Source organism: Ylistrum balloti, unplaced genomic scaffold, assembly GCF_031769215.1.
Source record: "Ylistrum balloti isolate Yb309-2 unplaced genomic scaffold, AGI_CSIRO_Ybal_v1 Utg371512, whole genome shotgun sequence".
NCBI classification, from domain to species: domain Eukaryota; kingdom Metazoa; phylum Mollusca; class Bivalvia; order Pectinida; family Pectinidae; genus Ylistrum; species Ylistrum balloti.
In genome coordinates this window covers 111,263-126,164 of record NW_026782781.1, presented here as the reverse complement: position 1 = coordinate 126,164, position 14,902 = coordinate 111,263, and the positions used below count along the sequence as shown (strand labels likewise).

At 34.1% G+C, this 14,902-nt stretch overlaps 1 protein-coding gene across 1 annotated transcript in view; it reads left to right on the top strand.

Annotated features, from left to right (window-relative positions):
• Window positions 1-8,329: 8,329 nt before the first annotated feature.
• Window positions 8,330-14,902, top strand: part of LOC132562789 (zinc finger ZZ-type and EF-hand domain-containing protein 1-like) — a 62,813-nt gene continuing 56,240 nt past the window's right edge. The window contains exons 1-11 of the mRNA XM_060227559.1: window positions 8,330-8,384; window positions 9,208-9,286; window positions 9,561-9,642; window positions 10,176-10,247; window positions 10,733-10,877; window positions 11,104-11,168; window positions 11,636-11,759; window positions 12,349-12,454; window positions 12,586-12,651; window positions 12,921-13,067; window positions 13,789-13,841. Of these exons, the coding sequence (XP_060083542.1) occupies window positions 8,330-8,384; window positions 9,208-9,286; window positions 9,561-9,642; window positions 10,176-10,247; window positions 10,733-10,877; window positions 11,104-11,168; window positions 11,636-11,759; window positions 12,349-12,454; window positions 12,586-12,651; window positions 12,921-13,067; window positions 13,789-13,841 (994 nt within the window). The remainder of the gene's footprint in view (window positions 8,385-9,207; window positions 9,287-9,560; window positions 9,643-10,175; window positions 10,248-10,732; window positions 10,878-11,103; window positions 11,169-11,635; window positions 11,760-12,348; window positions 12,455-12,585; window positions 12,652-12,920; window positions 13,068-13,788; window positions 13,842-14,902) is intronic.

The following is a 14,902-nucleotide window of genomic DNA, read 5'->3' as shown; positions in this document are numbered from 1 at the left end:
CTGATGTACGCAGTGTACGAGATAGTAACACAAGCACTGACGTACGTAGTGTACGAGATAGTAACACCAGCACCGACGTACTGACGTACTGACGTACGTAGTGTACGAGATAGTAACACCAGCACTGACGTACGTAGTGTACGAGATAGTAACACCAGCACCGACGTACGTAGTGTATGAGATAGTAACACTAGCACCGACGTACGTAGTGTACGAGATAGTAACACTAGCACTGACGTACGTAGTGTACGAGATAGTAACTCTAGCACTGACGTACGTAGTGTACGAGATAGTAACATTAGTACTGACGTACGTAGTGTATGAGATAGTAACACCAGCACTGATGTACGTAGTGTACGAGATAGTAACACCAGCACTGACGTACGTAGTGTACGAGATAGTAACACCAGCACCGACGTACGTAGTGTATGAGATAGTAACACTAGCACCGACGTACGTAGTGTACGAGATAGTAACACTAGCACTGACGTACGTAGTGTACGAGATAGTAACACCAGCACTGACGTACGTAGTGTACGAGATAGTAACACTAGCACTGACATACGTAGTGTACGAGATAGTAACACTAGCATTACACTATTTAATTACTTGGATGCCGCACCTCCCCGTCTAGATTTTGACTTATCTGTTATTTATCCTCCACTTCGACAGTAATGTCACATCACTGTCCGACTAGTTACAGGTTATACATGCACAAGAGCATCATACAGTAATGGTCATGATTTGGAACATTCAGGAGCAAACATCAACGCCTTCGTTTCAATCTACACAATCACCTCACTGACCCATATCGACGGTAGATGCCTTAACTAGGGCTGACAAACGACTTCCTAGATAAACTGACTATATAATTAGATCATTGAATCATCGCAACAGTATATGACGTTACAAGGGCTGACAAACGACTTCCATGATAAACTGACTACATAATATGCTCATTGAACCATATAGATGGTAGAAGACGTTCATGCAACTTACAAATATCTGCCAAGATATATGGACTATAATAAGCTCATTGAACGATACAAACAGTAGACGACTTTTTAAAGTCCTGACAAACAATTGCAAAGATACACTGACCTTACAATATGCGCATTGCACTATACAGACGATACATGACGTTTCTAGGGCTGAAAAAAAACAACAAGAAAATACTAACATGTCAACACAGTCATAATCCAGACTCAAATTCAGTAAAACGGGAAACATGTGGAAAAAAAAGAAAGATTTACACGGAGCTTCTGAAAAGTACATGAATAATACCAGGTGCCCGGGAAGAGTAAGCGTCTTCTGCTTCATAGACGATATCCACCATCAATGTGACGTTCTCAAATGAGAACAAGGTAAATAACAATGGAACCAACAGGTAAACTAACGAGCATCAAACACGTAATATTTCATATACAAGGAAATATGTCATTTCACAATGAGATCATTATGACATAAAACTTAGCCTGCATCTTTCGAAACCTGTGTCGGGAGTTAGTCTGTCAGTTGCCAACATCTTGCACGAAGATCGTGATATCGGGAACAGACTCTTGAATATCGAATAAACTGTGACCTGTTAACACCATAATTTAGGTGATACAGGAATGTTGCTCTCTACAAATGGAAAATTCACAAAAGGGCAATCAAAATCATCATCAATTTATCAGAAAAATTGATTGAATGACTTCGCAAGGGTTTTGTGACCTGTTTTGATAAGCTCACCATTGAATTCATCCTGGTAGATAAACAAGGACAAGTCAGCCAACAGAGGTTCAAAGTCTTACAATGTACCACCGAACTCGACGGAGATGTAAACTAGAAAATCGATCATTTTTATGATACAATGCCATTTACTTTTCATTGCAAAGACAGTTGTGATAACAAGAGAACCTTTTATAGAGTGGAAAAATCAAACATTCTTTACAATTTATGATGATCAAGTTGGAGTAAATACATATTCTTACTCGCTACAAAATGTCAACCACAGTTCTCAGAACTTTTCTGTAGCCACATTGTCTTTCCCGTAGTCTTTCGTCGTGCAAACCAAAGTGGACCAACGCCATTGTCATACTTATTGAATAAGCACCGAGATAAGTAGTGTACATGTTCAATTTCATTTTAATATTACAATTACATCGGATAACGATATTGAAACAACTAGACTAATAACGTCTAGAAATTTCTTTTGTGATATGTTGCTTGATTTAATTAAAACCCTGCATCACTAGGATTAAATCTCGGAAACGACTAATAAACATCTGCTTTTTTTGTTTTTTTTTTTTAAATATCTTTGATAACTCTCTATCTATTCCATACTATCGTATGGCCGGTTATTTTCATTATTACGTGTTACATAAAAGTAATTGCTCAAATTTAGCGCGTGTAATGATGAAACACATTGGTATAATGTCCTTCTACTGTCAGATTGCAAAATCTTAATTCGTCAAAACATAACAAGATCGTCTTAAAAGAAAATCGCGAATAATTTGACCTGCAAAAATGACCAGCTGTGCAGTATTTAAGTTTGTATGTGAACCATTGATTAATATACCGTTAGATGTCTTGGCAGAAAACCAGATTGATATTTACAAAACAATAAATCTAAAAAATTGGTTATAGATATGTTTAAACATAACTCGTTCAAAGACATTGCGATCAGAAGACAAGAGAGAATTAGGTCGGTAATTTGAAAGAAGATGTCTGCCATCTTTTTTTTTCTATAATTTCCACCATTTTTGATAAACACCTGCAGATGGAGACATATTTAAAAGTAATTCAAGAGGTTTAAAAATAGAATTACAAACATTCTTTAACATATGACTAACTTTATCACGGCCTGGGGCGCTGCTATACATTTAGTTATTTTGTACAACATTGCAGTAAATTTTTAAGCACCATTAGGAAAGTCTTACAAACAGTATCCACTTCTCCACCATTTCAGGCGTACTGAGTTATAACATCATTCAACGTTTAGAATTAGGATCTTTTATACAACCTTACGTCTATACACTAGTTTTAAAGACTTCCGGAAGTTTAACAGTAACAATACAATCTCCGTGACCACTGCCACTTCTCTACAGATAAAGACTCGGTTTAAGTAATAGGACCAGGTATTATTGATCTAGACTCACCTACACGTGTAGAGTCCAATATTACATTTGATGAACTGAATGAAATGATCATGTGTACATGTAAGAATACATGGACGGGTGATATAGTGTACAAATCTTCATTACCGCTCATTGTTACATTTGGTGATGTGTCTAAGGCATTGCATATAGATGCACGCAATGTTGCTAATAAATATAAAACTGAATTTTTGGGTTTGTGTATGGTGTTAATGATAAAATTGATATAATGCAAAGTTTCTTTATTTTATGTTTACTAAGCGATTTACTTTAAACAAAGTATTAACATGAACAATGACACCACCTCCAGCAAAGTTTCTGTTCAGTTTATAAGGAGAATGAAATCCTTGTAGAAGGAAACATTTCAGTCTTTTAAATGACTTTCAGTAAAGCATTATATTGTAATGCTAGCCAATTCATTTCAAATATTTCTTCCGTTAAGATTTTGATTCAATAACCTTATATATTATTAAAGAAACATGTTAATTATTGAAAACTTAGCATTTCAAAATAACAAATAAACTAAGTTTTCCAAACTGTCATAGTTTACTGTTTAATTGAGGGATTCCTATGTATACAAGGGCGGATCGGAGATTTAACGCTTGATAATATAATTTTAGTACTAAAACAATGTTATTATAAGTTGACATACAGCTTAGGTAAGGAAAAAGTACACTTGAAGGAAGAAATCTGACTTATTATTGGAATTTAACTGTCTGCCATAGAACGTGTTTACAATATGGACATGAATATGTTCATATCTGGAGTAGATATGCGAGATCAGTCATTTTCAGTGGAAAGGCGGAACAAATTTTCTACAAAAGTTTGGTCTGAACCCTCAGGGGCCTGAGGGCCGGGACCCAATTAGGAAATTAAGGAAATAAATTCGTAAAATAAAATTATTCTTCTACAAAATAATAGGAGTTTGCCCTAGCGTGGTCTGAAGCAATTTTCGGTTAAGGGTCTCAATTTAATTGTGTATAAATGTTTCTCCTTCTGGTGACGTGGGACAAATATGGGCAATAGAAGAAATCAAAGTACTGAAAGTACTGAGAGGCTAAACGTATTGAAAAATGTTCACAAATAACCGCAAAGCTATATTGCTTTCCCCATACTCCTACACTTTGGAATGCAAAAATTACTAAAATAAGAGGACCAGAGGCTATTTTTCTTAGTTTTAAGCGATTTTATATCTTCTTTATCATTATTATTATTCTTATTTCAAATTTGACGACAACAATGTGAACAAATCAAAATAGGTAAAAAAATAACAAAATACACACAACCATATATTTATCGCCAACAAGCCTAATGATAAATAGCTCTATGATGAAGTTGAATAAAACCTTTGAAATACCCAAAATGTTGCAATTACTATCCTATCAATATGAGGATTTAGACAAATCGAAAGGACTTTATACCTACTTCTTTATTTTGAATGTATTGCAAAGTAATAGTCCTTACTTATTATAATTATATTTGTAGTTGAGAAAAGTAGATAAGGTGTACACAGCATTTCAGATAGATAAAAGTGTAAGTAATTACATTAAATGTATTTACATGCCTATCTTCCTTGAAGTATCATGGTTAGACTTTTCTTCCAGTAATTACGTCTATAAAGACGTAGTTCTCTGAGATTAAACCAGACTTCCATATATATACAAAATTTACAATGTTTTCACTATAGCTACTACAACTTCTGATCTCCAATGTATTAGAAAAGTCACCATGACACGCTAAATGAATAAATATGTTATGGAAATGTTTCGTTCTAGTTAATTGATAATTATAAACATGAATATTTTGGGGTTTTTTTATACGCTCTTTGTTTGAAGGAATATTTTTATTTCAAGGAACTTTGATACACATTAACAAACCTTGAGAAATCAGCACAATAAACCTTCATCAAATAAAACTAAAAGACAAAAAATATAAGTTAAAACAGAGTCAACATCATGATCAGTACAGTATTAAAAATATATTATTCATAAATCATGAGCACCAAATGTACTTACGAAGTGCAAACTTTTTTTCTTCAAAAACTTGAAAAAGTGTCATGGCGGTGGGTGTGAAAAACCTGAAAAAGTGTCGTATCGGCGGGTGTGCGCGTGGGACGAACAGTCCAATTCGATGACGTCTAATGAGGTAAAGTGATGTTATATATTAAGACGATCTTGCCACAACGACAAGGATTAAAACAAAATTGATATTCTGTTTGTAAGTTTTGTTTGTTTATTAGTGCTGTTTTTGATAATTCAAACCAAGCACCCAGACTAGCTTCTTATCAACTCGCACATACAGTGTTCTGTACGCTTACGTCATGTCGAAAATTCCGTAAAATATATTGTTCAAAATTTCATCAATATTTCAACCACTTTTTGAAATATATAGTAATCGTATTGTCATTAAGAAAATAAACTTATTTTGGATGCTTTTAAACTAGCGATTTGAAAGATCGCGGCATTATTTACGCAGAAAATTGCCGCCAGAGGGCTCTAACTCTTTTCGATATTTCAGCCAATGAGAAGGCCAGGATCGGTTAATTTTGTCTGAAAGGCCGTCGCAATAGGCTATGCGTACTGAGTACGTTTAGCCTAAAAACTTAAAACTCCTTCTGTTTGGATAAAGATATTTTGACCTAAATTGGTCAGGGGCATCTTAAAGAAATATGACTCAGTCTTGCATAACCATGGGCGTGGACTCCAGGGGGCTGAGGACCGGGTCTGGTAGGAGAAATAAGCATTTTTTCTAACAATAAAGGTGAGCGGTATAGGTCCCATGGGCCTCTTGTTAAAACCCGTCGCCATCGGATAGGCGGTTAAACCGATTAGATCAGGACTTACATATTGAAGAGAACCACTACGCAAAAGGGTTGATTTTTTTACTTGGCAGGTGCAGTTCGAAGAGGTCAACCATACTTGTCTTAAAAAGCTGACTGAGTTATCATTGGCTTTCAAAATTTCTGTTTTAAACAAGGCTGGTGCTTCGGGCACATATTTCTGGAAATGTGATGATATTAAGTTAAGTTAAGTTAAGTTAAGTTTATTACCAGAACAGGATATACCTATCCTCTACTCTGGTCTCAAAAAACATACAATATATATACATGATAAAATATAGTATGTACAAATCAAAATAATATGTCCAGCTTTTATTAATTACTATTAAGACAGTCTATATTGATATATCTTATAATTAAAAATGATATCTTGGTTTTCCATAACTTATCAAGCCTATTTTTGAAACAGTAACATAATTACATAGTTATGTGTTTGCCAGAAATAACATAACAAAGTTTGCAGAGTTTGAGCTTTGCATGTAACATTGAACAATCCCATGCAGTGCGTTTATTTATCGTAGAATAATGCATACCGACTGAATCGCTTCAACCGGTTTCACTTACCATAACTTCCGGTCTCACTGAGTACGAAGATAAATAGAAGTATTTAGTCAATCTGTCTTGTTGCTTTATTGCTTTATTATACTAGCTGATTACTTAAGTAATATTTTTTTACTTAATTAATGAACTAAAAAGACTTCAAAACCTAATAAAAAAAAAGTCATTGACCAAATACGAAACTGTTGCTGTGTCCTAAATTCTGTCAAGTTTCACTTCAGCGGCAAGCTAGGTCTAGCTGCTGGGAGATGGGGAACAGTCCCAGCAATAGCGATGCAGAGGAGGACCGAGATTTTAAAGAGGTTTTGTTTTTTTATTACATTAGTTGAACATTTCTTTCGTGTAATTCACGTATTTATCTATACCAAATATCAATATTTATTTCAAGCACTACTTGGTACCAATAACTGGAATAAGGCAGCATCGCAAATGTCGTAACCTGCATGCCTCCTTTCGTTTAGGAGACATCGGGGCTATGGCATAGACCTAGCGGATTGTGTGAAAAACGTTCTCTTGTCACGGTCTACGATAAGATATTTTTCAAAGTTAATGTCTTTAGCTTAATGCACCGAGAGTCGACCTAGGTTTTTCAATACTAAGTACTAATGTAAATACGAATAAACCAGGCAAATACTAGTCATCTTGTAGCACTCGGGTAGATAACTTCTCTTCAGATTTATTAGTTAAGCTTAAATGTGGTAAGTCAGAGGAAACTGGTTCGAAACTTCGTAAGAGCATTGAAATGAATGATGACATCTGCTTCATTGGTGCCATGTAGAGCTCCAGGAAGTGTTTCAGGAAATACAGGACTTCTGTACTCATGCCCCATAACTATCACTGTAGCCCCTGGAAATTAAAGGATGAGTGTAGTTTCTATGGGAAAAGTATGTAACACTGATAAATACTGCCAATAATATAATGCTGAGCCAGAGAGATCTTCTCTTTAACTTGATCAGTAACTAGGTCAGTGAGCCAGAGGTCCTGGTTTCAAATCCTAGCAGAGGCACTGAAATGAATAAACTTTCAGCAGTATGTAGCTATGACCTGGATACTAACAGATCTAGACCAGCTTTTCAGATTGTGAAGCTTTGTTTTCACGATAATTGTGCAGCAGATGATTAAACAGGTTTGAAAATAATTCCTTTACAAGGTAGATCAAAGGGTTCTGAATAGTCACTTATTATTGCTGATCATGATACAATTATGTTTGAATGTCTATCCAGCTAATAACTACCTGCCAACTTTTCAAAATTGTCATGGGGAGAAAAGTGTGTGAACAGTCATTTTTGGCTCGCCACGATACGATGTGCATCGCAACATTTGTCACAAAGGAAAAATTAATTAATGTATATTTAATCAATACTTGTAGATAACATTAAATTGATAAAGTGCATGCTTTACTATACAATGAGTAAAATACCTATTTTTTTCGCAAGTAAGGATTAAATTGGAATTTATACATTTGAATTCTCAGTATTTATTGAACTTGCACATTATAGGAGATATTAACATTTCTGATTATCTCCTTGGTTGTTAGTATGTAATCAACAGGAACCATACGCTGAAGAAAAGCGCCACCTTACCAAAAATATATGACAGATATAAAACAACAAGGTCCTGCTATATCAGTAATAACAATTTGGGAAGTATAGAACAAATTCTATCATGATTTATGCTTTTGTCAATGTATTACTTTATAACAGAATGGTTTTTAATATTTAGCGATTACATATTTCAATAAATAATGATAATCAGTGTTTCCATTTATACATGACTGGTAACAGTAAGGGAGGTAATGTTTACTGCTCTGTTTCAGCTTGATGATGGCAACTCTGATAATGAAGATGGAGGTAAGTTCATGGTCTGAAAACAAAGTATACTGGCCAACTTATCAGTAAACTTATTGTATAATTACAAATCTCAAATGACATAATGTATTCTTGCTTGTTATCATATGTACAGGGTTGACATTCTGTACCCAGCACTGTTAGTCACCACACTTAAGTAATCACCTCTGACAGGCTACTGCTTTACAGACAAGTAGTAAAACCTATGGGAGAGCCATTGCTTCTCCCATATTTTGTAATTCCTTACCTGAAATATCTCTATCCTTCATATCTACCACATGGAAAAGTATTATAACAGCATAAGTTCAGGGTTTCACAAGTTTTGTTGTTGTTTTTTGTTCTTTGTTACCAAAACTCAAAACAAATATCTATGTTTCGATATGCATATTTATCATTTATCTACACTATAATTTAAATTTTGCTTAAAAAAAGAGGAATTGTCAGGATTTGGGAATGTTCATTATACTAAATAACATTTAACACTGAAAATATTGTGCAGCTTAAAAATTTATATGTTTACTTCAAGACAAGTGTTTGCATAGACTATCAATACTCTTAAAGTTTTCAATGAATGGATGGAAAAACTGGGAATTCTCCTCTTTAAACTGTTGTTATATCACAACTATTAACATTTCAACCTTGATTAGATGAATATTATATAAACATGCTTTTTTCTTATAAACGTGACAATTATCAAAAACTTTCAGATGGAATGTCGGCAGACTTGCATTAAGTGGAACAACAAATACAGGCCTTCATTCAGTATTTCTAATTTTGGTCTACATTGGATGGATACACAGTAAACTTTTTGCCATTTCTTTTACAGACAAGGAGGGGTTTACCACAACAGACTTGAGTGGACTTTTTAATCATACAACTCTTAGGAATTATGCTGCAAAGATCAAGTATGTCATATGCACTGATGCATACTAGTTAGAAAATCTTTTGTTAGCAATGATATATTGATATGTTAAGCTTTGTGTTATGAAAGTACATGAGCACTTACTCTTTGAAATTTTTATAGAGACTCCACGGATTTCAAATTCAAATTTATGTTATTATGTTGATCTTAACAGTTGATCTGCAAGCATACAAGTACTTAACAATATTCCTATATAGTTACAAACATGCTTATGAATCAGCATAGTGTTTCATATATATATGTTGTTCATTTGACAGAGAGGAGATTCCTGAAAATGTCTTGCAACAATATCGATTCCAGATTGTCAGATGGCTGGAAGATAGAGAAAGTAAAATGGAGGTTGTATAACATTAAATATATTAAATGATCAAGCTTTAAATTTTTATCTTTCCTGAAGGGAGAGCATATAGTCACCACTTTGTCTGTCCGTCAATCATCATTTTGTCCCGAGAATAATACAAAAATTATAAGATGTATCAACTTAAAACTTCTTAGGTAGATAGATCCTAATCAGGAGAAATGCAGTACACCAAAACCATTACACTCTTTTGTATAATTTAGGACTTATTGCCACTTGTTACTTTCTGATACTTAAATTTGATTCAAGTTTTCTCCAACAAACTGATTTCATCTATGTTTCTTGTTTCTCCCTGATCCTGCCATCATGCGACAATAAAGTATGTTTAAATCATGTAAAATACTGCAGTTTTCTACATTTGGTTTTGAAATAGTCTGAAGTTTTCAAAACTTTTAGTTTTGTAAAAGGATTTTCAGAACTTTTCTTTGTATAGTGACAGCAACCTTGACAAACCAGGATTTAGAATATCATACATGTAGAAAATTAAAACTTTCTGGTCTTCTTGTTCTTTCAGGAAACTTTGACCATCGCCCATTTCTGTGATTGGTTAATGAACAAGGGTGTGTCTCGAGATGATGCTATTAAGGTAGGTCCCCTGGAGAAATGACAAGTCTTATTTTATACTTTGACTACAGTGGCTCCTTTTCTGCTGTAAATTAAATAAATATTTGAATTGACTTAATATTACATTCAGTTTAGTTGAGCACTATCGTCTTGACCACTTACATGCTGTAGTACAATCATGACTAAGTCACATATGTCAGATATAAACCAGGAGATCATCATAGTGTTATTTAGGTTGAACTGACTGGGATGAAAGACATTTAATTTTCTTTAAAATGAATTAACATTATTAAAAACGAATTACTTTGATTAAAAATGAATCACCTAGATATGTTTTCAAACGTATTTTGAATTGCCATTTAAGGTCCATTATGTATATTCTGTAATGATGTTTTACCATGTGTATATGTACAAGGCTTTGTGTTACAGATACCGATTATATATTATACATGTTTTCATATGTTACACTTAATAACATACAAACCTGGATATGGCTTCCCATTGCAGGCATTCCAGCAGTTTGATGTGGATGGTAGTGGCGTTGTGGAGGTGGACACAGTCTTAGAGACTGTAAAGTCAATTAATGGACCAAACATTCTCGGTGAACTTGGGCGTAGCATCCGCATGCTTCAGGCATGCTCCCTTGTCCCTGGTAATGATGTATTTGATGTTTCTAGTCAGCTTGAAGACTTGTGTCTCTTGCTAAGTTGTATAAGTCTATTCAAAGCACTGATGAATTCTAAACATAGTGCGACCGTCTTTTTTTAAAATTTATATTTGGTAGAGGTAGATTTTTTCTGTCAGTAGTGTTTGTTTGTCCATATCCTAAACATATCTGTTTCTGGACTGTATTCTACATTTATTGTTTACCATTGCAGGATTTGTAGATGTATATTCTGGTGATAAAAATGCTGTTAAACACCACTCTGAGAGGATACTAAAGGTAGGATATAAGTACACCACTCTGAGAGTGATGGGTCCTATTAGAACACATTAGCTTACATCTTTTATGGTTGAGGTTTTGTTCCCTAAAAGCACTGTAGCACAGAATATTTGAGGAAATTGTTCCCTTGCCTACACAGCAAGTTGGGTTAAATTTACAATGGGTTGGGATGGTGCTACAGTGTCTGCTGAACATACACTTAAGGAAAGACTGGGGATAAAAAGAGAAAAAATATAACACTTTTATACTCCAAGCATACTATACTAATAGCAAAGTAAATACTTCAAAGATAGCCAAGCATACAAGGCATACAAGCAATAGACATATTAAGTATTAGAAACACTTATACCTACACTGTAAGAATAAAGATTTTTTGACTTTTGAATTTCTCATGCATCTTAATATTGTAACAGTATATGTAGATGCCTGTTTTATTTCTTGTAATGGTCTTCTTTGTTTGGAATTAGTATCTGCTGCGTAACAGATCCCCAAGTCTGAGTTTGCCTTTCCCCTACCTCAATGGATTCAACAACACTACAAGCATGAGGAACTCCGTACTCAAGTCAACCTTCAAAAGTCTGAAAGAATTAGGTAAATCTTCTTACGACCTGATTGTTAGATATGAAGCGATCAGGCTATAAATACTCATATATCAGTGTAAATGTACAGATATAGAATCATGTTTTATGTCTCATGGCAGTTAAATATGTCGACCTTCTTTGGGCAAAGGAAAAACTCACTGCTCAAAGGTAAATGCCAAATACCAGATAATGCCTTGTTCCTGGGTAAACTTTTCATAATTGCCATTACCTACATAGAAAATAAAAATTGCACTATGCAGTGATAGTTTGTTGGATTTTTGATGTTCTGTACTGACTGAGGATGATACACTTATAAAAAAACAATAAATACAAAGTATGACTAAATATACACGTGCTGCTCTTACCAGTAATCTGTCTTTATATGTTGTATGCTCTGTACTCTGTTTGGCATTCTGAGTGATTTCTTTTCAGAAAAAATGTTGAAAAGAAAGCTGAAAATTCCTCACACTATTGCCTAAACATCTCATTTCATCAGTAATTTCATTTATGTATAAGATATATAATACGGTTAAAGTACAGTATTTTGGTAGACATCAATTTCACATCTGCTTTTGTGATATATCCTATTTTCTCCACAGCCCAGATGGGTGGACAGGCATCTCTAGGATCAGGGGAGGAAGTACGGACCATCAGTCCATGTCACACTAGTATAGAAGTGTCATCCAACACCGCAGATGTTTACAGGTAAGGTGTCCTTATGATAATACAAAATATTTAGCATGAGACATGTATCAGATGGTTTCTCACCATGTTATTTTACTTCTACACTAATCACTGCTTCTGATGGACTGTTTCTATGATTATGTGTTTTATAGAATCACAAATGGTGACCCCAACACATTCTGGCAGTCAGATGGGTCAGCTCGCTCCCACTGGATGAGGTAACCTCATTTGTGTATAATATCCCTATGTAAAGTCATGCTGTCTCCATTAGATAATGATGAAGATAGATTAAGATGTTCACTTCCATATCTATATGTGTGATATGTTGATATTTGCCTTCATCATATGAGTGTCAAGTGTCACATTATCAGTTTTAAATTTGTTATTTCAGGATCATGTACTTGATTTAATCCCATATTCCTTGAGACCAAAATCAAATTTTATTAGTGTTGCTTGATAAGAATTACCTTAAAATCTTGTTGTACAGACTACACATTAAACACAATGTGGTGATAAAGAGCCTGTCCATCTCCGTGGCCTCGTCGGACTCCAGCTACATGCCTGAGGTGGTATCTATTGCTGGAGGTAAAAGTTACAGGGGCCTCCGACCTATCAAGGAAGTACGGATACCCAGGTATTGGTCTCTATCTAGTATTCTGATGATTGACAATGCTGTAGTAAAATCCCTGTCCTATTGACTTTGTTCTAACAAGTTGGTGTACATAAATTGTTTGTATTCTGGTGATGTTAAAACAAGCCTTAAAGTCCCACATACAGAGTGGAATACAGAACGTTATATTAAACACATAAAAACATTGATGTGGGACTAGATAATGGACTTGTGTGATATAAAACTATTCACATTCAATATGACGCTCATGTAAGATCCCCAATTTACAATGTTAATTTAGGATAAACACTGTTTGATACTTTATGACAACAGACTTTAAGTTATGATACACATTACTTTGAAGACTATCTGTCATGGAAAGCTATGAAGGATACAGTTCTTGAATTACTGTATAGTTGGTGATAATCGCAGGGGAATTAAATTCGAAGATGACGAGAAATTAAATATCCAGCAAGAATTTAACGTCAATCAAAGTGAAATCTACGCTTTATACCTGTATACAGGGATATCAATATATAGACATGCATGAAATTTAATCATGGTAAACTAGCCCAGTCTGGGGCGACAGTAAAATACAAGCAAAGTAAACAACTGTACAGTATATAGAACATAACCCTATGGCAGTTTACAGGCTAGGATAGATGAATTGATCGACTTAAATTTGGTTTCAGAAAATTCTCTTACTATAGATTTGCATGTTTTTTTTCATTTCTTTTTATTTCAGTCACATTACAGGAGAATTTCTATTATTAAAGAATGCAAAGATGTACTATCCAAGTAAGTTAATGTAGTTCATGGATATCAATTGGAATGTGTTGAAGATAATTTTAATCTGAAGGATTTAACTATATACTGTGAGTTTTGATATGAGTTTTAATGTGAAGGGTTAAGTTATTTTCCGTGAGTTGTAATGTGAAGGGTTTAGCTATTTTCTGTGAGTTGTAATGTGAAGGGTTTAGCTATTTTCTGTGAGTTGTAATGTGAAGGGTTTAGCTATTTTCAGTGAGATTTAATGTGAAGGTTTTAGATACTTTCTGTGTGTTTTAATGTGAAGGTTTTTACTATTTTCTGTAAGTTTTAATGTGAAGGTGTTGGATATTTTCTGTGAGTTTTAATGTGAAGGTTTTTGTACTATTTTCTGTGAAGGTGTTGGATATTTTCAGTGAGTTTTAATGTGAAAGTTTCTGTACTATTTTCTGTGAAGGTGTTGGATATTTTCGGTGAGTTTTAATGTGAAAGTTTCTGTACTATTTTCTGTGAAGGTAATGGATATTTTCGGTGAGTTTTAATGTGAAGGTGTTAGACATTTTCTGTAAGTTTTAATGAGAAGGTGTTAGATATTTTCTGTGTGTTTTAATGTGAAGGTTTTAAATATTTTCTGTGAGTTTTAATGTGAAGGTTTTTGTACTATTTTCTGTGAAGGTGTTGGATATTTTCTGTGAGTTTCAATGTGAAGGTTTTTGTACTATTTTCTGTGAAGGTGTTGGATATTTTCTGTGAGTTTTTATGTGAAGGTTTTTGTACTATTTTCTGTGAAGGTGTTGGATATTTTCTGTGAGTTTTAATGTGAAGGTGTTAGACATTTTCTGTAAGTTTTAATGAGAAGGTGTTAGATATTTTCTGTGTGTTTTAATGTGAAATTTTTTGTACTATTTTCTGTGAAGGTGTTAGATATTTTCTGTGAATGTGAAATTTTTTGTACTATTTTCTGTGAAGGTGTTAGATATTTTCTGTGAGTTTTAATGTGAAGGTGTTAGATATTTTCTGTGAGTGAATGTGTTAGATATAATATCAGACTGAGTCATAAGATGTCATACATAGCTACAGATTTATTATCA